This window comes from Garra rufa, chromosome 22, assembly GCF_049309525.1.
Source record: "Garra rufa chromosome 22, GarRuf1.0, whole genome shotgun sequence".
Classification (NCBI taxonomy): Eukaryota; Metazoa; Chordata; class Actinopteri; order Cypriniformes; family Cyprinidae; genus Garra; species Garra rufa.
The window spans coordinates 34510940-34533346 of NC_133382.1; the positions used below are offsets into that span (position 1 = coordinate 34510940).

Genomic DNA, 22407 nt, shown 5'->3' on the forward strand with positions numbered 1-22407 from the left:
AATCAGACAACATTGCTAATACATAATTAAATACAATAAGGCTTGAAAACAAGTGACCTCTGGGCGTGTTCAAGAGAATAAAACCAGATTGAAATTGTTCTCAAAAGTAATTTGTTGTAGACAATGGCATCAAATCAATCACACAAAACTATCATTAATTTATAACCTACGGTGCTTGATTACCTCAACAGTAAAACGGCGGTTCATATCCCGTGACATGTGCACAAGATGCCCAGAGACATTGACAAAAATTTCAACTGTCAGTGACACTGAGAGTCCATGCCATGCCTCGTTCCTTGCATCCACCTGGAAGTGTGGAAGCCCAATAGTGTCATTACATACTGTAGCTAGCACATAGCGACATGTGCCCTGGAAGTCAAAGTAGGTTCCATCAAAAGACTTGTAGTGGGGGTCTCCTGAAGCATAGCAAGTAGCATGTGGCCGAGGGTGGCAGCCGTACTCGCCGTCCAACACATGGCAGACCTCCACCTCGCTGCAAGAAGATGGTGTGCAATGAACATTTCCAGTAATTCCATCACAAACACACATGAACTGGCACTCTTCACCGTGCCGGAACGTCTCTCCAGCTTGCCGATAACGCCCAGAGTGGTAACAACCACAACCCACAGGAGGCACACAACGATCTTTATTTAACACATTTCCATCATTACACTGGCATCCCTCCTGGCACTGCAATGTGCACTGAAATGGAAATGAGAGGCTGGGGCAGGATGAAGGACAGGACGTGCCACATACTTCATAATGGGTATCTTCTGGACAGCTGGGATCTAGAATTACAAAAACATAATGACAATGGCAGAAAATTATAAGCACATTTCAGCCTCATGAAATCAAGTTAAAAGGTCAGCAGATCCAACACTTGATGCTTACCACAGTGGGTGGCACTCCTCCACTCTTCTACTGCAATGCCATTCTGTTGGCAAAGTAGTGTGTAACCTCGCAGAGCCTCACATAGAGCCTCTCTGGCACCTTGTGTCTGTTCCAGCAGCTGAACGCAATCTACGATTCGCTGCTGAGAATCTATTGCTCTGCTGCACTCAGCAAATGGCCCATCATGCTTGGCCATGATGCTACAATGTGCAAAGAACTGGCTGCTGTTCTGATAATGTCCTGTTTCCCAGCTATCATTTGGTTCCACACAGTTGGCTGATAGGGAACCATCACGCCAGCTGTCCGCAAACAGCTGAGCGTCATTCAACAGGACAGCATCTGGAGTGTAAAACTCATCAGCAATGTCTCCATTGAAGTTCCCACACAGTCCTCCAAGTGTACCGCTGTATGTGCTCGGCACCATGATTCTGACAATATGTGGCCAATCAGCTCTCACAGTGACCCCAAAGTTTGTTTCTAAAACAAATCCCCTCACACTGCTGTGATAAATGCGGATTTGACCAGAACCAACACTGACAGGCAGACCAACCACCTGTCCATCCACCTGAAAAGAATGATAAACAGTGTTAGGAGACTTTTCCATCCAGCATATAAAATTGAAAAATAATGCAATTATGCTTTTGTACTCTGTAAAATCTCAACGATTTCATATTTTGTCTAACCTTTACATTGCTGCCCTCTCCCATTTCAATGGAGACCTGAATTCCTTCAGCCTCAAACTTCAGGAACCTGGAAAAGTCCTGAAGGCCTCTGGGTACTTTCTCCACTGTCAACACAAAGTGTGTTAGTGGGGATGGCCCCATTACCCTAGCAAGGGTCAGTCCACATGCTCCGGGGTATCTGAAACTTAGTCCGTCGAAGGTGTGATATGACCCGATGTCTTCAACTGAGCAAGTAGCGTAGCCAGTGGGTCTGCAGCCTCTCACACCATCATGGACTCCACACACCTCTGCTGGACCACACTGGTGTTGATAGCAGGTCATCGACATGCTGCTGCAGACACACCGTCTCCCACAGTCACCATCCAACACCACTGACTGTCCTTCTGCATAATAGAAACCCTCGAAGATGCAGCCACAGTTTGCTTCTGGCACGCACTCTCCAGCACTGAGGATGTACCCAGTATCACAGATACAGCTTTCCTGACTAGGCAAGGGACAGTTCATTGGGGCAGATGGATTACTGCACGTCGCAGGACAACCTGTTCCTTGAGCCTCAAAATGACTGTGTTCGGGGCATTGAATTTCTGGAAATAGAGGAAGAAAATAAATAAAGAATATGCATAAATTACTGTAATCCTTCAATTTGGACTGTGATCTTTTTAACTCTATTCAAATCATTAATCTGAAAAAAAAGCTTCGTACCACAGAAGCCTTGCTGTCTCCACTGACCAAGCTGTACACCCTGCTGCTGGCACTGAGTAGCATACACATTGAGAGCCTGGCACAAAATGGGCTGGTACCCTCCTCCCAAGCAAAGGTCATACACACAGTTCTCTTTATAGGTCTGTGGCGCATGCACAGAGTGGCAAGCACCAAAAGGGCTGAAAACATCTTCTAGGATTCCACAGTGGTTGTTGTCACCGTACAAAGTCATTTCATCTGTGGTACAAACAGCACAAGCCAGACCTGTGCACCTGACATTATGGCACTCAGGATCTGTGTCACTGTCTACTTTCCAACTATTGGCAAAGTCCACATCTGAGCTAAGGATCTCCCCACTCGGTGAACGGAAGTCATCTTCGGGATGCAGGTTAAAGTTTCCACACAGACCACAGGTGCTGTTTAAATAGTCATATGGCACAGAGATGCTGACGTAGCTGTATGCATCATATGTAACAACCAGACCAAAGTCTGTGCTGATGGCCACATAAAAACCTGACTGATAGACCTGGATGGAGCCATTGCGAAGGGTGAATGGCGTTGTTGCAAAGCTTCCATTAACCTGGACAATGTTGGAAAAAGACGAAATTAGGAAAATGAACAGCAATTAAGAGAGAATTAAAGCAGTGTAGAAATACTAACCCTCGCTTCATAAGAGTGATCCCTGACCAGTTCAATTACTTCATCATAGACAAAGACTCTGACCATCCGTGTCCATGACACATGCGTGCTGCCCCGATGCTCATTTTTGCCTTCAATGCGATAGTATGGCAAACCGTTTCCACAAGCCTAAAAGTGTCAAGGATTACCAATTGATTCATTCTTATTATAGTATTAATAGAAATCCATAGAAATTATAGAGTAGGCGTAGCCAACCATGCTGTTGGAGAGCTTTCTTGAAGAGTTAGCTCTCCAGCTCTCACAGTTGGCTACCCTGCATTGGAGAAAGACTAACCTCAGACAGAACATAAGTGCAGGTCCCTTGAAAGTGAAAAACCTGATAGTCAAAGGTGTAGTAGTGGGGATCACCAGAGATGGTACAGGTTTGCCGCTGAATGTTCTGGCAAGAGTACTGGAAGGCAGCTGGACGGCAGGCTTGGGAGTAACTGCAGGGTTCATGGCTATACTGGAGGCCACTGCTGGTGCAGGTGCATCTCTGCTGGCAGGTGGCATCGCTCCAGAAAGAGTCTCCGAGCTGCACTGGACTACCTACAAAACAGCAGTTTCACATGGCTTTCAACTCAAAATTACTGGATGTTTAGGGAATAAAGAGTGCATATAGAGAATAAAAACATTACCATTAAACTGACAACCCCGTGATCCATGATCAGTTCTGAAGGCCCATCTGCCTGGCACATCAACATTGCTGCTGTATGTCAAGTTTGTGATGTCACCCGAGAATGATCCAGGAATTGAGAAATGGTATCTAGAGTTGACGGTGTCATAACCAGCCTGTGATAAATTATGATAAAACACTGTCAGCATCTTATTTAAACAGTCTTCTAAATGCCTGTGTTTTATTTAATATATTGTGCACACCTGTACATAATGTCTTGGAGCAATTGGTCCATAATTCATCAAAATAAATGTGTAATGTCCATCTGAAATCAAAACCACTTGAAAAGATGTTTCCTGAAAAAGACAATTATAAAAGTGCTAGTCAATACAAGTTTTCTAGATGACACAAATCAAAAATAATCATATAATGTGCATCAAGGCTTCTTTACGTGGTTCATTTATTTTGATTTCTCAGATTTGTTATTGATCAAGGACTGAAAGATTGGACAAAATCAAGTTGGGATTCTTACTGTTCCTGAATATGGAAAATATGCAACTCTGTCCCATGTTGCTACAAAGACCCATGTGGCAGAGAAGCTCAGGTCAGGGAAGTATTGGTTAATGTCTTGTGTGGCTTGTGTAAGGACACTGCCAGATGTGTACTGACGATATGAAATAACACCATTGCCACGGTCATCAATATCTGTCCAGAATGGTGCGATGATGTCTTTTTGACCATAACCTGGGAACTGGTGTGGAGACGAGCTGTAAAATGATTCATCAAATGTCAAGTGTCCATTGTTGTTGACCTGAAACAGATAAATCACACAAACTTTCTTTTAAAATATGCAAAATGCAGTCATGTGAGAAAAGTGCCATAATTTATTATCAAATAGGCTACAATACTATTAATACAACTGTAATATTTTGATTTGTATTTAGACGTAAACAAAATAACTATTTAAACAAAAAAAATTTGAGAATTGAGAATTTACATAACATAAATAAAAAATGCAAGTAATAGGTATTTCCTCATTCATCTCATTCACTGACTTACATGTATTTGACTATATGTTTGTCCAAAAAATATGAACTGTTGCAGAAGGTAGATCACAGATGAACTTCCATCATCAGAACGATAATTCTCTGTGTCTCCAGCTCCAAATGGATAAAACACAGCTGTGGGAATTTATAAATTTGGCATTTATTGTTGTTTTATTAATTATTTTAATTTTTTGTATCCATTTTTCCAAATTGTTTCAAACAATACCTGGGGGGATTGGTCTGGTGGTGGTCATGTTAATGGTACTCCGCTCTACAAGAGAGAAAAAAAATACATATCTTTTTCACTTTACATGCCAACTCTGACATCCCTGATATAGTGGCAACAATGATTGTCTGCTTTTTTACAAACGCTGCTTAGAAGTATTTTTCCTATTCAATTTCTTCAGAAAGATTTGAAAGTGTTCTTCAATAGCAAAAAAATCTGAACTAAGCTACCTTTGAGTGAACAATACAGACATAAAAAGGAATAAATCAGTTTAATTGCTGTAAAAAAAATAATAATAATAAAACACCTGTAAGACTTTATTTGTAAACAAATCACTCATATCACATGACTTCTTTTATTTTTTTAAGGTTTTTTTTTTTCTCTGGATTTTTTTAAGAAATACCTGAGGGACGGCTTGATCTGGTGGTGGTTGTATATGTGGTACTCTCTTCTATAAAAAGAAAATTACATTAAAATATTTTTTATTAATTACATGTTAAACCTAAAAGCCATAGAGTACAACAGGGATCAAATCAAATCATGATTTATGGGACTGGATAGTGACAGAAAGAAAATGTATAACAATATTTATTTTGTATATAATGACAAACATTTAGCTGACATAATTCAGAAAAGTCATAATAAAAGAAAACATCATAGGCATGTACTGACCGTAGCAGTCACGACGTCCATTTCTGACCATGCACACCATATTAGGTTGGCAGGAGGAAGCAGAGCAGCGAAGATCATTTGGAGCAAAACACTCACAGTGTTGAGAACATTCTAGATTCCAGAAATGCTCACCAACCTATGAATCATACCACACAAAAAAGAACTTTAGTTGCTTTTGTAGTGAAATACTACATACAAGGCTCTGTTTTTCAATATCATGTGATATATAATAAAGTTTCATCAAAAGAAAATTTCAATTCTTACATTGAAGTAGAACCCGTCATACAAGCAGCCACATTGCTCCACCGGTACACAGAGTCCTCCACTCATCACCAAATCATCATTACAGAAACATCCCTCTGAGCATGTGTGTTCACAACTAGCATCAATGTTGCTGGCACAAGTATGAAGACAGTCTGTGCCACACAACTCATAGTGGCTGTTCTCTGGGCAGGTTATGACTGTAACAATTGTATATATGTCATGCAAGTGTTAAAAATGTATTCCATGTGCTAGTTAATTACAAACGTAAATAACAAAAAAAAAATGATTACACTCACCACAGGACGTGCTTTCTCTCCAGGGGTAGATAACGGCATTATTAGATTGACAGGCACTCGCATATGTTTGGATCGAGTGACACAGGACATCATTAAGGTTTCCAGAAAGGCACACATCGAATACACAGTCATCAAAGTAGGCTTGAGGATCAACATAAACATGGCAGAAACTAAAGGGCCCCTCACTGGACCTGATGATTTCACACAGGGAACGGGAGGTTGTCTGATCCTGGCACAAAGGGCAATTATTTCCACACCCATCATTGCATGGCAGCTCATCCTCAACCTTCCAACTAGCCCCAAATTGGTCTGCTGAGCGCACCAGAGCACCTGAAGAAGTCATGAAGTCGTCATTACTCTGGCCGTTAAAGTTGCCACAGATGCCACACGTAACCCCACTGTATTCTGCTGGTACGATGACGTTCACCGCCCAGGAGCCACTATAGCCAACGCTCAAACCAAAGTCGGTTGATACAAATGTGTACTGTGCGCTGGAGTAGACAGACACCCGACCAGAGTCAAGCAGGATGGGGAGGTTTCTGGTCTCTCCATCAACCTGATTGAAAAGAGAATAAAATGAATAGCTTGTTTTAAAGCCAATCAGGCAAATATTGCTAATACATGACTAAATACAATAAGGCTTGAAAACAAGTGACCTCTGGGTGTGTTCAAGAGAGAAAAACCAGATTGAAATTGTTCTAAGTCATTTGTTGTAGACAATGGCATCAAATCAATCACACAAACTATCATTAATCTATAAGCTACGGTGCTTGATTACCTCAACAGTAAAATGACGGTTCATATCCCGTGACATGTGCACAAGATGCCCAGAGACATTGACAAAAATTTCAACTGTAAGTGATACTGAGAGTCCATGCCATGCCTCGTTCCTTGCATCCACCTGGAAGTGTGGAAGCCCAATAGTGTCATTACATACTGTGGCTAGCACATAGCGACATGTGCCCTGGAAGTCAAAGTAGGTTCCATCAAAAGACTTGTAGTGGGGGTCTCCCGAAGCATAGCAAGTAGCATGTGGCCGAGGGTGGCAGCCGTACTCGCCGTCCAACACATGGCAGACCTCCACCTCGCTGCAAGAAGATGGTGTGCAATGAACATTTCCAGTGATTCCATCACAAAAACACATGAACTGGCACTCTTCACCGTGCCGGAACGTCTCTCCAGCTTGCCGATAACGCCCAGAGTGGTAACAACCACAACCCACAGGAGGCACACAATGATCTTTATTTAACACATTTCCATCATTACACTGGCATCCCTCCTGGCACTGCAATGTGCACTGAAATGGAAATGAGAGGCTGGGGCAGGATGAAGGACAGGACGTGCCACATACTTCATAATGGGCATTTTCTGGACAGCTGGGATCTGGAATTACAAAAACACAATAGCAGAATATATAAGCACATTTCAGCCTTGTGAAATCAAGTTAAAAGGTCAGCAGATCCAATTGATACATACCACAGTGGGTGGCACTCCTCCACTCTCCTACTGCAATGCCATTCTGTTGGCAAAGTAGTGTGTAACCTCGCAGAGCCTCACATAGAGCCTCTCTGGCACCTTGTGTCTGTTCCAGCAGCTGAACGCAATCTACGATTCGCTGCTGAGGATCTATTGCTCTGCTGCACTCAGCAAATGGCCCATCATGCTTGGCCATGATGCTACAATGTTCAAAGAATTGGCTGCTGTTCTGATAATGTCCCGTTTCCCAGCTATCATTTGGTTCCACACAGTTGGCTGATAGGGAACCATCACGCCAGCTGTCGGCAAACAGTTGAGTGTCATTTAACAGGACAGCATCTGGAGTGTAAAACTCATCAGCAATGTCTTCATTGAAGTTTCCACACAGTCCTCCGAGTGCACCGCTGTATGTGCTTGGCACCATGATTCTGACAATGTGTGGCCAATCAGCTCTCACAGTGACCCCAAAGTTTGTTTCTAAAACAAATCCCCTCACACTGCTGTGATAAATGCGGATTTGACCAGAACCAACACTGACAGGCAGACCAACCACCTGTCCATCCACCTGAAAAGAATGATAAACAGTGTCAAGAGACTTTTCCATCCAGCATATAAAATTGAAAAATAATGCTATTATGCTTTTGTACTATGGAAAATCTCAGCGATTTCATATTTTGCCTAACCTTTACATTGCTGCCCTCTCCCATTTCAATGGAGACCTGAATTCCTTCTGCCTCAAACTTCAGGAACCTGGAAAAGTCTTGAAGGCCTCTGGGTACTTTCTCCACTGTCAACACAAAGTGTGTTAGTGGGGATGACCCCATCACCCTAGCAAGGGTCAGTCCACATGCTCCGGGGTATCTGAAACTTAGTCCGTCGAAGGTGTGATATGACCCGAGGTCTTCAACTGAGCAAGTAGCGTAGCCAGTGGGTCTGCAGCCTCTCACACCATCATGGACTCCACACACCTCTGCTGGACCACACTGGTGCTGGTAGCAGGTCATCGACATGCTGCTGCAGACACACCGTCTCCCACAGTCACCATCCAACACCACTGACTGTCCTTCTGCATAATAGAAACCCTCGAAGATGCAGCCACAGTTTGCTTCTGGTACACACTCTCCAGCGCTAAGGATGTACCCAGGATCACAGATACAGCTTTCCTGACTGGGCAAGGGACAGTTCATTGGGGCAGATGGATTACTGCAAGTCGCAGGACAGCCTGTTCCTTGAGCCTCAAAATGACTGTGTTCAGGGCATTGAATTTCTGAGGAAGAAATAGAGGAAGACAATAAAGAATATGCATGAATTATTGTAATCCTTCGTTTTGGACTGAGATCTTATTTGCTCAATTTAGATCATTCATCAAAAAAATTCCTACCACAGAAGCCTTGCTGTCTCCACTGACCAAGCTGTACACCCTGCTGCTGGCACTGAGTTGCATACACATTAAGAGCCTGGCACAGAATGGGCTGGTACCCTCCGCCCAAGCAAAGGTCATACACACAGTTCTCTTTATAGGTCTGTGGCGCATGCACAGAGTGGCAAGCACCAAAAGGGCTGAAAACATCTTCTAGGATTCCGCAGTGGTTACTGTCACCGTACAAAGTCATTTCATCTGTGGTACAAACAGCACAAGCCAGACCTGTGCACCTGACATTATGGCACTCAGGATCTGTGTCACTGTCTACTTTCCAACTATTGGCAAAGTCCACATCTGAGCTAAGGATCTCCCCACTCGGTGAACGGAAGTCATCTTCGGGATGCAGGTTAAAGTTTCCACACAGACCACAGGTGCTGTTTAAATAGTCATATGGTACAGAGATGCTGACGTAGCTGTATGCATCATATGTAACAACCAGACCAAAGTCTGTGCTGATGGCCACATAAAAACCTGACTGATAGACCTGGATGGAGCCATTGCGAAGGGTGAATGGCGTTGTTGCAAAGCTTCCATTAACCTGGACAGTGTTGGAAAAAGACGAAATTAGGAAAATGAACAGCAATTAAGAGAGAATTAAAGCAGTGTAGAAATACTAACCCTCGCTTCATAGGAGTGATCCCTGACCAGTTCAATTACTTCATCATAGACAAAGACTCTGACCATCCGTGTCCATGACACATGCGTGCTGCCCCGATGCTCATTTTTGCCTTCAATGCGATAGTATGGCAAACCGTTTCCACAAGCCTAAAAGTGTGAAGGATTACCAATTAATTAATACTTCTTATAGTATTAATAGAAAGCCTAAGAAATTATAGAGTAGGCGTAGCCAACCATGCTGTTGGAGAGCTTTCTTGAAGAGTTAGCTCTCACAGTTGGCTACCCTGCATTGGAGAAAGACTAACCTCAGACAGAACATAAGTGCAGGTCCCTTGAAAGTGAAAAACCTGATAGTCAAAGGTGTAGTAGTGGGGATCACCAGAGATGGTACAGGTTTGCCGCTGAATGTTCTGGCAAGAGTACTGGAAGGCAGCTGGACGGCAGGCTTGGGAGTAACTGCAGGGTTCATGGCTACACTGGAGGCCACTGCTGGTGCAGGTGCATCTCTGCTGGCAGGTGGCATCGCTCCAGAAAGAGTCTCCGAGCTGCACTGGACTACCTACAAAACAGCAGTTTCACATGGCTTTCAACTCAAAATTACTGGATGTTTAGGGAATAAAGAGTGCATATGGAGAATAAAAAACATTACCTTTAAACTGACAACCCCGTGATCCATGATCAGTTCTGAAGGCCCATCTGCCTGGCACATCAACATTGCTGCTGTATGTCAAGTTTGTGATGTCACCCAAGAATGATCCAGGAATTGAGAAATGGTATCTAGAGTTGACGGTGTCATAACCAGCCTGTGATAAATTATGATAAAACACTGTCAGCATCTTATTTAAACAGTCTTCTAAATTCCTGTGTTTTATTTAATATGTTGTGCACACCTGTACATAATGTCTTGGAGCAATTGGTCCATAATTCATCAAAATAAATGTGTAATGTCCATCTGAAATCAAAACCACTTGAAAAGATGTTTCCTGAAAAAGACAATTATAAAAGTGCTAGTCAATACAAGTTTTCTTGACACAAATCAAAAATTAAATCGTATAATGTGTATCAAGGATTCTTTACGTGGTTCATTTATTTTGATTTCTCAGATTTGTTATTGATCAAGGACTGAAAGATTGGACAAAATCAAGTTGGGATTCTTACTGTTCCTGAATATGGAAAATATGCAACTCTGTCCCATGTTGCTACAAAGACCCATGTGGCAGAGAAGCTCAGGTCAGGGAAGTATTGGTTAATGTCTTGTGTGGCTTGTGTAAGGACACTGCCAGATGTGTACTGACGATATGAAATAACACCATTGCCACGGTTATCAATATCTGTCCAGAATGGAGCGATGAGGTCTATTCCACCATATCCTGGGAACTGGTTTGGAGAGTAGCTGTCAAATGATTCATCAAATGTCAAGTGTCCATTGTTGTTGACCTGAAACAGATAAATCACACACACTTTCTTTTAAAATATGCAAAATTCAGTCATGTGAGAAAAGTGCCATAATTTATTATCAAATAGGCTACAAGACTATTAGTAAAATGGTAACATTTTGATTTGTTTTTAGACATAAACAAAACAACTATTTAAACAATAACATTCAGAGAATTTACATAACATAAATGAAAAATGCAAGTAATAGGTATTTCCTCATTCATCTCATTCACTGACTTACATGTATTTGACTATATGTTTGTCCAAAAAATATGAACTGTTGCAGAAGGTAGATTACAGATGAACTTCCATCATCAGAACGATAATTCTCTGTGTCTCCAGCTCCAAATGGATAAAACACAGCTGCGGGAATTTATAAATTGACATTTATTGTTGTTTTATTAATTATTTTATTTTTTGTATCCATTTTTCCAAATTGTTTCAAAAAATACCTGGGGGGATTGGTCTGGTGGTGGTCATGTTAATGGTACTCCACTCTACAAGAGAGAAAAAAATATATATCTTTTTCACATTACATGCCAACTCTGATATCCCTGTAGTGTGCAACAATGATTGTCTGCTTTTTCACCAATGCTGCTTAGAAGTGTTTTTCCTATTTAATTTCTCCAGAAAGATATGAAAGAGTTCTTCAATAGCAAAAAATTCTGAACTAAGCTACCTCTGAGACAACATTAAAGACATAAAAGGGAATGAATCAGTTAAATTGCTGTAAAAAAAATATATAAAATAAAACACCTGTGAGACTTTATTTGTAAACAAATCACTCATATCACATGACTTCTTTTATTTCATGAAGGGTTTTTTTTCTCTGCATTTTTTAAGAAATACCTGAGGGACGGCTTGATCCGGTGGTGGTTGTATATGTGGTACTCTCTTCTGTAAAAAGAAAATTACATGAAAATATTTTTTATTAATTACATGTTAAACCTAAAAGCCATAGAGAATACAACAGAGATCATCAAATCATGATTTATGTGACTGGATAGTGACAGAAAGATAATGTATAACAATAGTTATTTTGTATACAATGACAAACATTTAGCTGACATAATTCAGGTAAGTCAATATAAAAAAAAGCATCATAGGCATGTACTGACCGTAGCAGTCACGACGTCCATTTCTGACCATGCACACCATATTAGGTTGGCAGGAGGAAGCAGAGCAGCGAAGATCATTTGGAGCAAAACACTCACAGTGTTGAGAACATTCTAGATTCCAGAAATGCTCACCAACCTATGAATCATACCACAAAAAAAAAGAACTTTAGTTGCTTTTGTAGTGAAATTCTACATACAAGGCTCTGTTTTTCAATATCATGTGATATATAATAAAGTTTCATCAAAAGAAAATTTCAATTCTTACATTAAAGTAAAATCCGTCATACAAGCAGCCACATTGCTCCACCGGTACACAGAGTCCTCCACTCATCACCAAATCATCATTACAGAAACATCCCTCTGAGCATGTGTGTTCACAACTAGCATCAATGTTGCTGGCACAAGTATGAAGACAGTCTGTGCCACACAACTCATAGTGGCTGTTCTCTGGGCAGGTTATGACTGTAACAGTTGTATTTATGTTAAGCAAGTGTTAAAAATGTATTCCATGTGCTAGTTAATTACAAATCAACGTAAATAACAAAAAATGATCTCACTCACCACAGGACGCGCTTTCTCTCCAGGGGTAGATAACGGCATTGTTAGATTGACAGGCACTCGCATATGTTTGGATCGAGTGACACAGAACATCATTAAGGTTTCCAGAAAGGCACACATCGAAAACACAGTCATCAAAGTAGGCTTGAGGATCAACATAAACATGGCAGAAACTAAAGGGGCCCTCACTGGACCTGATGATTTCACACAGGGAACGGGAGGTTGTCTGATCCTGGCACAAAGGGCAATTGTTTCCACACCCATCACTGCATGGCAGCTCATCCTCAACCTTCCAACTAGCCCCAAATTGGTCTGCTGAGCGCACCAGAGCACCTGAAGAAGTCATGAAGTCGTCATTACTCTGGCCGTTGAAGTTGCCACAGATGCCACATGTAACCCCACTGTATTCTGCTGGTACGATGACGTTCACCGCCCAGGAGCCACTATAGCCAACGCTCAAACCAAAGTTGGTTGATACAAATGTGTACTGTGCGCTGGAGTAGACAGACACCCGACCAGAGTCAAGCAGGATGGGGAGGTTTCTGGTCTCTCCATCAACCTGATTGAAAAAAGAACAAATTAATAGCTTGTTTTAAAGCCAATCAGGCAATATTGCTAATACATGACTAAATACAATAAGGCTTGAAAACAAGTGACCTCTAGGTGTGTTCAAGAGAGAAAAAACAGATTGAAATTGTTTTAAGAAGTCATTTTTTGTAGAGAATGGCATTAAATCAATCACACAAAACTATCATTAATCTATAAGCTACAGTGCTTGATTACCTCAACAGTAAAATGACGGTTCATATCCCGTGACATGTGCACAAGATGCCCAGAGACATTGACAAAAATTTCAACTGTAAGTGATACTGAGAGTCCATGCCATGCCTCGTTCCTGGCATCCACCTGGAAGTGTGGAAGCCCAATAGTGTCATTACATACTGTGGCTAGCACATAGCGACATGTGCCCTGGAAGTCAAAGTAGGTTCCATCAAAAGACTTGTAGTGAGGGTCTCCTGAAGCATAGCAAGTAGCATGTGGCCGAGGGTGGCAGCCGTACTCGCCGTCCAACACATGGCAGACCTCCCCCTCGCTGCAAGAAGATGGTGTACAACGAACATTTCCAGTGATTCCATCACAAACACACATGAACTGGCATTCTTCACCGTGCCGGAACGTCTCTCCAGCTTGCCGATAACGCCCAGAGTGGTAACAACCACAACCCACAGGAGGCACACAACGATCTTTATTTAACACATTTCCATCATTACACTGGCATCCCTCCTGGCACTGCAATGTGCACTGAAATGGAAATGAGAGGCTGGGGCAGGATGAAGGACAGGACGTGCCACATATTTCATAATAGGTATTTTCTGGACAGGTGGGATCTGAAATTACAAAGACATAATCACAATGGCAGAAAATATAAGCACATTTCAGCCTCATGAAATCAAGTTAAAGGTCAGCAGATTCAACACTTGATGCTTACCACAGTGGGTGGCACTCCTCCACTCTTCTACTGCAATGCCATTCTGTTGGCAAAGTAGTGTGTAACCTCGCAGAGCCTCACATAGAGCCTCTCTGGCACCTTGTGTCTGTTCCAGCAGCTGAACACAGTCTAAGATTCGCTGCTGAGGATCTATTGCTCTGCTGCACTCAGCAAATGGCCCATCATGCTTGGCCATGATGCTACAATGTTCAAAGAACTGGCTGCTGTTCTGATAATGCCCTGTTTCCCAGCTGTCATTTGGGTCCACGCAGTTGGCTGATAGGGAACCATCACGCCAACTGTCTGCAAACTGCTGAGTGTCATTTAACAGGACAGCATCTGGAGTATAAAACTCATCAGCAATGTCTCCATTGAAGTTCCCACACAGTCCTCCAAGTGTACCGCTGTATGTGCTCGGCACCATGATTCTGACAATGTGTGGCCAATCAGCTCTCACAGTGACCCCAAAGTTTGTTTCTAAAACAAATCCCCTCACACTGCTGTGATAAATGCGGATTTGACCAGAACCAGCACTGACAGGCAGACCAACCACCTGTCCATCCACCTGAAAAGAATGATAAACAGTGTCAGGAGACTTTTCCATCCAGCATATAAAATTGAAAAATAATGCAATTATGCTTTTGTACTATGGAAAAGGTAAGCAATTTCATATTTTGCCTAACCTTTACATTGCTGCCCTCTCCCATTTCAATGGAGACCTGAATTCCTTCTGCCTCAAACTTCAGGAACCTGGAAAAGTCTTGAAGGCCTCTGGGTACTTTCTCCACCGTCAAAACAAAATGTGTTAGTGGGGATGGCCCCATCACCCTAGCAAGAGTCAGTCTACATGCTCCGGGGTATCTGAAACTTAGTCCATCGAAGGTATGATATGACCCGAGGTCTTCAACTGAGCAAGTAGCGTAGCCAGTGGGTCTGCAGCCTCTCACACCATCATGGACTCCACACACCTCTGCCGGACCACACTGGTGCTGATTGCAGGTCATCGACATGCTGCTGCAGACACACTGTCTCCCACAGTCACCATCCAACACCACTGACTGTCCTTCTGCATAATAGAAACCCTCGAAGATGCAGCCACAGTTTGCTTCTGGCACACACTCTCCAGCGCTAAGGATGTACCCAGGGTCACAGATACAGCTTTCCTGACTGAGCAGGGGACAGTTAATTGAGGCAGATGGATTACTGCAAGTCGCAGGACAACCTGTTCCTTGAGCCTCAAAATGACTGTGTTCAGGGCATTGAATCTCTAGAAACAGATGAATAAAATAAAGAACATGGATCAAGAATATGCAGTCTGGAGAGTGATTTATTTTTTCTAGCTATCCATCTCAACAAGATGCCTACCACAAAAGCCCTGCTGTCTCCACTGACCAAGATGGACACCCTGCTGTTGGCACTGAGTAGCATACACATTAAGGGCCTGGCACAGAATGGGCTGGTACCCTCCTCCCAAACAAAGGTCATACACACAGTTCTCTTTGTAGGTCTGTGGTGCATGCACAGAGTGGCAATCGGCAAAAGGGCCAAAAACATCTTCTAGGATTCCACAGTGGTTGCTGTCACCGTACAAAGTCGTTTCATCTGTGGTACAAACAGCACAAGCCAGACCTGTGCACCTGACATTATGGCATTCAGGATCTGTGTCACTTTGTACCATCCAACTGTTTGCAAAGTCCACATCTGAGCTCAACACTTCACCACTTGGGGAACGGAAGTCGTCTTCGGGGTGCAGGTTAAAGTTTCCACACAGACCGCAAGTGGCATTAAAATAGTCATATGGTACAGAAATGCTAACGTAGCTGTATGCATCATATGTAACAAGCAGACCAAAGTCTGTGCTGATGGCCAAGGAAAACCCTGACTGATAGACCTGGATGGAGCCATTGCGAAGGGTGAATGGCGTTGCTGCAAAGCTTCCATTAACCTGAACAATTTCAGAAAAAGTTGGAATTAGAATAATGAGCTGAAGGTTGTATTCAAGTAACAAAGCAAATAGTCATACTAACCCTTGCTTCATAATAGTGATCTTTGACTAGTTCAATTACTTCATCGTAGACCAATACTCTGACCATCCGTGTCCATGACACATGCGTGCTGCCCCGATGCTCATTTTTGCCCTCAATGCGATAATATGGCAAACCATAGCCGCAAGCCTAAATAAAAATCCAAGGATTATCAGTTGATTCACACCAACAAAATAAATACAAACTCATATAAATTATAGAGAAAGACTAACCTCAGATAGAACATAAGTGCAGGTGCCCTGAAAGTGAAAAACCTGATAGTCAAAGGTGTAGTAGTGGGGATCACCAGAGATGGTACAGGTTTGCCGCTGAATGTTCTGGCAAGAGAATTGGAAGGCAGCTGGACGGCAGACTTGGGAGTAACCGCAGGGCTCATGGCTACACTGGAGGCCACTGCTGGTACAGGTGCATCTCTGCTGGCAGGTGGCATCGCTCCAGAAAGAGTCTCCAAGCTGCACTGGCAGACCTACAGTAAAGTAGTTTCACATGGCTTTGAACTCAATATTGTATGTTAGGTGATCAAACACATAAAAAAATATTTTTAAAAGGTTATTGAGGGTCACTGTAAACAGCAAGTAATTAAATCAGGAAATCAGAAAAAATTACCATTAAACTGACAACCCCGTGATCCATGATCTGTTCTGAAGACCCATCTGCCTGGCACATTGACATTGCTGCTGTATGTTAAACTTGTGATGTTACTCTGTAGAGATTCAGTAATTGAGAAGTGGTATGTAGAGCTGATGGTGTCATAACCAGCCTATAATAAGTGAACAATAAAAAAACGCAAAAGAAAATGTTAGTTTTTTTTTTTTTTTTCAGTTATTAAATTGGAATAGTTTCAACTTGTCATGTCGGTGCACACCTGTACATATCTTTGAGTTGGAGCAATTGTTCCATAATTAAACAAAACAAATGAGAAATGCCCATCTGAAATCAAAACCACCTGGAAAGATGTTTCCTGAAAAATACAAATTTGAAAAATCACGTGCTGGCCAACACAAGTTTGCTAAAAAAATAACAAACAGCAGTAATCATACAACTTGAACTCTATGGTGTCATCAGTTTAGATTTTTCAAATATGCAAATAAAACAAATAACAGAATTTTACAAAACCAGATTGAATTTCTTACGGTTCCTGTATATGAATAATATGCAACGCTGTCCCATGTTGCAACAAAGACCCAAGTAGCAAAAAAGCTCAGTTCAGGGAAGTATTGGTTAATGTCTTGTGTGGCATCTGTAAGGACACTGCCAGATGTGTACTGACGATATGAAATAACACCATTGCCACGATTATCAATATCTGTCCAAAATGGAGCGATGAGGTCTATTCCACCATATCCTGGGAACTGGTATGGAAAGTAGCTGTACCATGACCAATCAAATGTCAAGTAACCATTGTTGTTGATCTGAAATGAAGGATTACAATGTGCACAACAGTTTTAATAATAATACATCCAACCAATCAGCAACACAGCCATCATTTACTATCCTAAAGTTTTATGTTACAGGTTCAGAAATACACTAAAGCTTGCTATGTTAATAAGGGAGCAAAACTATTTTGATCATTCAAAAGTTCACTTGTAACTCAGTGTGAGTGCCATGGTGATTTAAATAAAATAGCGCCCGATTCACTTACATATAATTGGTTGTACGTCTGTCCAAAAAATATAAACGGTTGCAGTAGGGAGATCACTGGTGAAATCCCATCATCAGAGCGATCATTCTCTGTGTCTCCATCTCCAAATGGATAAAATGGTCCTGCAACAGGTATTAAGCCAGAAAAACATTGTGTACTGTATGGTATATAGTTTTGGATATAAAGCTCACATAACATAAATACCACAGCATATTTAGTTTTACATATACTATACCTATTTGGCTATTAATATATCAAAGTTCTGTTACCATGTGATGACATACTTATATTATTTTTGTTTAAGTACCTGAGGAAATATTTGATCTTGTCGTTGCATGTGTGATGTTTACTTCTGTGAATAAAAAGAATATGCAAACTGAAATATATATTAACACTTTTCAAACACAAAAATCTGACTAATGTACTGGTGCTCTACCTGCACAATATGCAGAGCAAATCGGTGGTCTGACAAATTCATACACATAATAGTTTCCTGGACAAGCTTTGACTTGTATAGGATGAGATGTGGAACCACAGCAGTCATTCCATGTGGAAGCACACACTTGTCGAGTGACCACTCCATCTTCCAGCTGTGGGTGAGGGCCGTTGAGCCACAGTGGGTGATAAGTGCCACACATGCCATAACCAACACATGAATCTGGCATCTGGACACTCTGACCATTGAAGAACAGCCTGTACCAGCCGTTCCAGTTGACATTATAATCACATATTTCATAGGAATAATATTTATCGTAGTGTGGGCTGATGGTGGCTCTCCGGGGTTCATCTAGACTGTTATAGTTGTAGCAAGGGTCAGCACTTGGAGTGGTGAAAGCAACTGTTTAAAGAACAGTAAAGAGGTGCTAAGATTTCTTCAAGAACAACACAAATCCTTTTCATTGTAAATACATTCTTTAACACGTCTGTAAATGCATCAAAGCTCGAATTCATGATAAGCATGCAAAAGATGCAGGAGAATTACTGTACCTGCACAATATGCAGGAGCTGGGATCGATACCTTTGGCCTTTTAATTTTGTAGACATAATAATTTCCAGGACAGGCTTTGACTTGGATTGGGTCAGATCTGTAGTAACTGCACTGGGTGTAATAAGAGCCGTAGACTTCACGAGTAACAACTCCATCTTCTGGCTGAGGATGAGGGCCACCAAGCCAAAGAGAAGTAAAACCTCCACATGACATATAACTGAAACACCACTCAGGCATCTGAGCACTCGATCCATCAATGAAGAGTCTATACCAGCCATGCCATTCAACTAGAGTGTCATCATGTGCATACTGAAACGAGACACTGAATGTGGTTCTCCATGAGTTGTCAAGAATGTTGTAGTCATAGCACGGGTCAATGTCTGTGCTAATAGCAGCTGATTAGATGAAAAACAAATAAATAAATTAGTAAGGCAATGTTCATGCCAACAGTCAAAAGTCTATCTAAGCCACTTAGTTTGTACAGCATGTCATTAGCTCTTTATTATAAACCAAGACCAACAAATTTCTTAATTAACCAATATCCTTCTAACAATATATGTAAAAATGCTGTAATAAATAATTTTCAAACAATTTCCTTTTTAAATGTTTCAAGAACAACAATATTTAATGTGTATTATCCTATGAATGAAGAAAGAAAAAACATACTCATGGTGGACCCAATAAATGTAGCTGGGCTTGTAGTGGAAAAAGTTGTTGATATAGTGCTTGTATCTGAAGGAGGTAATTATAAAAGATTAATCAAACAATATAAAAGTTTTGAATAAAAAAAGTCATACAGAATAATAGTACCTGTGCAGTATCCTGAACACTGAAATGAATGTGGCTTTACAAGTTCATAGACATAGAAATCGCCTGGGCAAGCTTTGACTCTGATTGGAGTTGATTTGAAATCGCAGCAGCCGTAATATCTGCCTCCACAGACCTCCATTGTGACCACTCCATCCTCAATCTGAGGGTGAGGACCATTGAGCCACAGACCATTATATGTGTTACAGCTGCCATCAGCAACACAGCTCTCTTGCATTTGAATGTCCATTCCATTGTAAAAAAGTCGATACCAGCCGTTCCAGGAAAAATATTCATCACAAATGTAAAGCCCAGTTTCATTTGAGGCTCGCCAGGGACGATCCAGAGTTTCATAGTTGTAACAAGGATCACTACTGGGGTTGTTAAAAGCAACTAATATGGAGAAAAAGTTGTCAGATCTCAGTTTAAATGCTGTATTACAGAATCATTTTTCTTTAAAATAATATCATAAAATGAAATGCATAATAATGACATCTATTGGGTGTATGTGTCTAGTCTAACTGGTTGAAACAGCCATTACTACCTGTACATACAGCTGAGGTCAAAAGTTTACACACACCTTGCAAAATCTTCACAATGTTAATTACTGTACCAAAATAAGAGGGATCATACACACTGCAACTATTTTTTTCTCTTGTGGACTATATGTAAACATCTTTTATGAGAAATATCTTATTCAGGTCAGTACTAAATAAAAAATAACATGTATTTTGTATGATCACACTTATATTGGTCAAATGATTACGATTTTGCAGATTCTGCAAGGTGTGTGTCAATTTTGACTTCAACTGTATTATACAAATGTTTTGGAATTTCAAAGTTGAACTGTAAATGTTAATCTTCCATATAGGGGATTAACAAAGTAATCTATAAAGAACATTCAAGTTAAAACTGTACCTGCACAGTATGTAGGCATAGGGATTGACATGTCAGGTTTGACAAGTTTATAGACGTAGTAATCCCCTGGACAGGCTTTGATTTCAATTGGAGTGGATTTGTAAGAGCCACAATGGCGAGCATTCCACCACCACCACCACCAGGCCCACGAAGACGACCCCAAGACTTCACGGGTCACCACCCCATCCTCAGGTTTTGGATGAGAGCCATTGAGATAAAGTCCAACATCACCACCACATCCTGTGAAGCTCGCACACCACTCAGACAGCTGAGCACTCTCTCCATTCAAATACAGCCGATACCAGCCGTTCCATTCAACATATCTGTCATCATGGTAATAAGATTGGTAGAAGTTTGTGCGTAAGTCTCTCCAGTCATCATCAAGAACATTGTAACCAGAGCATGGGTCAGAGCTGGGAGTTGAGACTTTAGAATGTCAAGAGAAAAAAAAAGTTACCAAGGTTTGTAGATTTTAAATTGTTTTATCCTATACATTCAGCCCAAAAATAAATCAATACAAGACATAGCAAATGACATTCTGCAATGGACTGTGAAGAATAACTGTAAATATATATAAACATACAATTTAGAGCAAATGCAAATGTGCTTACTTGCACAGTAGGTCCCAGAGCAGAAATTTGGTTGAACAAACTCATAGACGTAATAATTTCCTGGGCAGGCTTTCACTTTAATGGGATTGGATTGGAAATAGCAGCAGTCATTGTGCCAGTGACCACAGATATTTCGGGTCACCACTCCATCCTCGACTTCTGGATGTTGACCATTTAGCCACAGTGGGGCGTGAGTGCTACAGCTATACTGATTAACGCATGTCTCTGGCATCTGACCACTCTGGCCACCAATGAAGAGACGATACCAGCCATTCCAGTTGACATAAGCATCACACATTATGGAAGAGGAATGTTGATTGCTAGTTGATCGCCAAGAATCATCAAGCACAGTGTAGTTATAGCAGGGGTCATAAGTAATAGCTTCTGCTGTGGAAACATTAGCAATATAAAATAGATCAGTTGAGAAAATAAAAATTTCTTTATAGGTCAATATTTGTTTAGTTTTAATTTGCATACAAGTGGAGCTTCATTTAAACTTTTCCTATAGGGTTAGTTCTCCCAAAAACAAACTTTTTGTCAATAATTATTCACCCTCATGTTGTTCCAAACCCGTAAGTCCTTTGTTCTTGTTCAGAACACAAATTAAGATATTTCTGATAAAAATCTGAGAGTTCTCTTTTTTGAGGCTTAAGGCCCAGAAAAGTACCAATAGCCAAATCAAAATAGTCCACATGACATTAGTGGTTCAATCTTAATTTTATGAAGCTACAAGAAAGGTTTTTGTGTGCAAAGAAAACAAAAAATTAAGATTGAACCACTGATGTCACATGGACTATTTTGTCAATGTACCTTTCTAGGCCTTGACCGTTCTTGTACCCTTGCTGTCTATGGCGGGTCAGAGAGCTCTTGGATTTCATCACAAAAATCTTAATTTGTGTTCAGAAGAACAACAATAGGGTGAGTAAATAATGAGGGAATTTAAATTTTTGGGTGAACTAAACTTTAACTGTACATTCTCCTGAGCTACCTGGTACAGTTTGACTTTATACATGGCAAAAACAATTTGTAAATTAGAGCATCCCTTTTAAATGACTGGAGAAGTGTACATAGCTATTTTTATTACCCAAGCATAAATTTGGCCAACTAATTCATTCAATGTAAAATAACAAAAATTCCATTGAAAAAGTGCACATAAAATATTTGTGGAACATTAGTGAAACTAATGTACAAAAATTACCTGTG

The 22407-nt window shown here is 41.1% G+C and overlaps 1 protein-coding gene across 1 annotated transcript in view; it reads right to left on the reverse strand.

The window, feature by feature from the left end:
* The window catches only part of LOC141297496 (IgGFc-binding protein), a 30776-nt gene extending 10851 nt beyond the window's left edge, over positions 1–19925 (reverse strand). Inside the window, exons 1-43 of the mRNA XM_073827922.1 lie at positions 19679–19925; positions 18868–19263; positions 18317–18718; positions 17881–18002; positions 17372–17650; positions 17104–17199; positions 16845–16998; positions 16451–16704; positions 16221–16367; positions 15559–16138; positions 14877–15460; positions 14194–14758; positions 13488–14092; positions 12708–13263; positions 12412–12608; positions 12147–12282; positions 11878–11925; positions 11481–11525; positions 11270–11391; positions 10750–11028; positions 10482–10574; positions 10241–10394; positions 9897–10150; positions 9592–9738; positions 8932–9511; positions 8234–8817; positions 7551–8115; positions 6853–7457; positions 6075–6630; positions 5779–5975; positions 5515–5650; positions 5246–5293; positions 4843–4887; positions 4630–4751; positions 4103–4381; positions 3834–3926; positions 3593–3746; positions 3250–3503; positions 2937–3083; positions 2277–2856; positions 1575–2158; positions 892–1456; positions 184–788 (exon numbers count right to left, since the gene is read on the reverse strand). Of these exons, the coding sequence (XP_073684023.1) occupies positions 184–788; positions 892–1456; positions 1575–2158; positions 2277–2856; positions 2937–3083; positions 3250–3503; positions 3593–3746; positions 3834–3926; positions 4103–4381; positions 4630–4751; positions 4843–4887; positions 5246–5293; positions 5515–5650; positions 5779–5975; positions 6075–6630; positions 6853–7457; positions 7551–8115; positions 8234–8817; positions 8932–9511; positions 9592–9738; positions 9897–10150; positions 10241–10394; positions 10482–10574; positions 10750–11028; positions 11270–11391; positions 11481–11525; positions 11878–11925; positions 12147–12282; positions 12412–12608; positions 12708–13263; positions 13488–14092; positions 14194–14758; positions 14877–15460; positions 15559–16138; positions 16221–16367; positions 16451–16704; positions 16845–16998; positions 17104–17199; positions 17372–17650; positions 17881–18002; positions 18317–18718; positions 18868–19263; positions 19679–19925 (13161 nt within the window). The remainder of the gene's footprint in view (positions 1–183; positions 789–891; positions 1457–1574; positions 2159–2276; positions 2857–2936; positions 3084–3249; positions 3504–3592; positions 3747–3833; positions 3927–4102; positions 4382–4629; positions 4752–4842; positions 4888–5245; positions 5294–5514; positions 5651–5778; positions 5976–6074; positions 6631–6852; positions 7458–7550; positions 8116–8233; positions 8818–8931; positions 9512–9591; positions 9739–9896; positions 10151–10240; positions 10395–10481; positions 10575–10749; positions 11029–11269; positions 11392–11480; positions 11526–11877; positions 11926–12146; positions 12283–12411; positions 12609–12707; positions 13264–13487; positions 14093–14193; positions 14759–14876; positions 15461–15558; positions 16139–16220; positions 16368–16450; positions 16705–16844; positions 16999–17103; positions 17200–17371; positions 17651–17880; positions 18003–18316; positions 18719–18867; positions 19264–19678) is intronic.
* Between the last annotated feature and the right edge of the window lie 2482 nt (positions 19926–22407).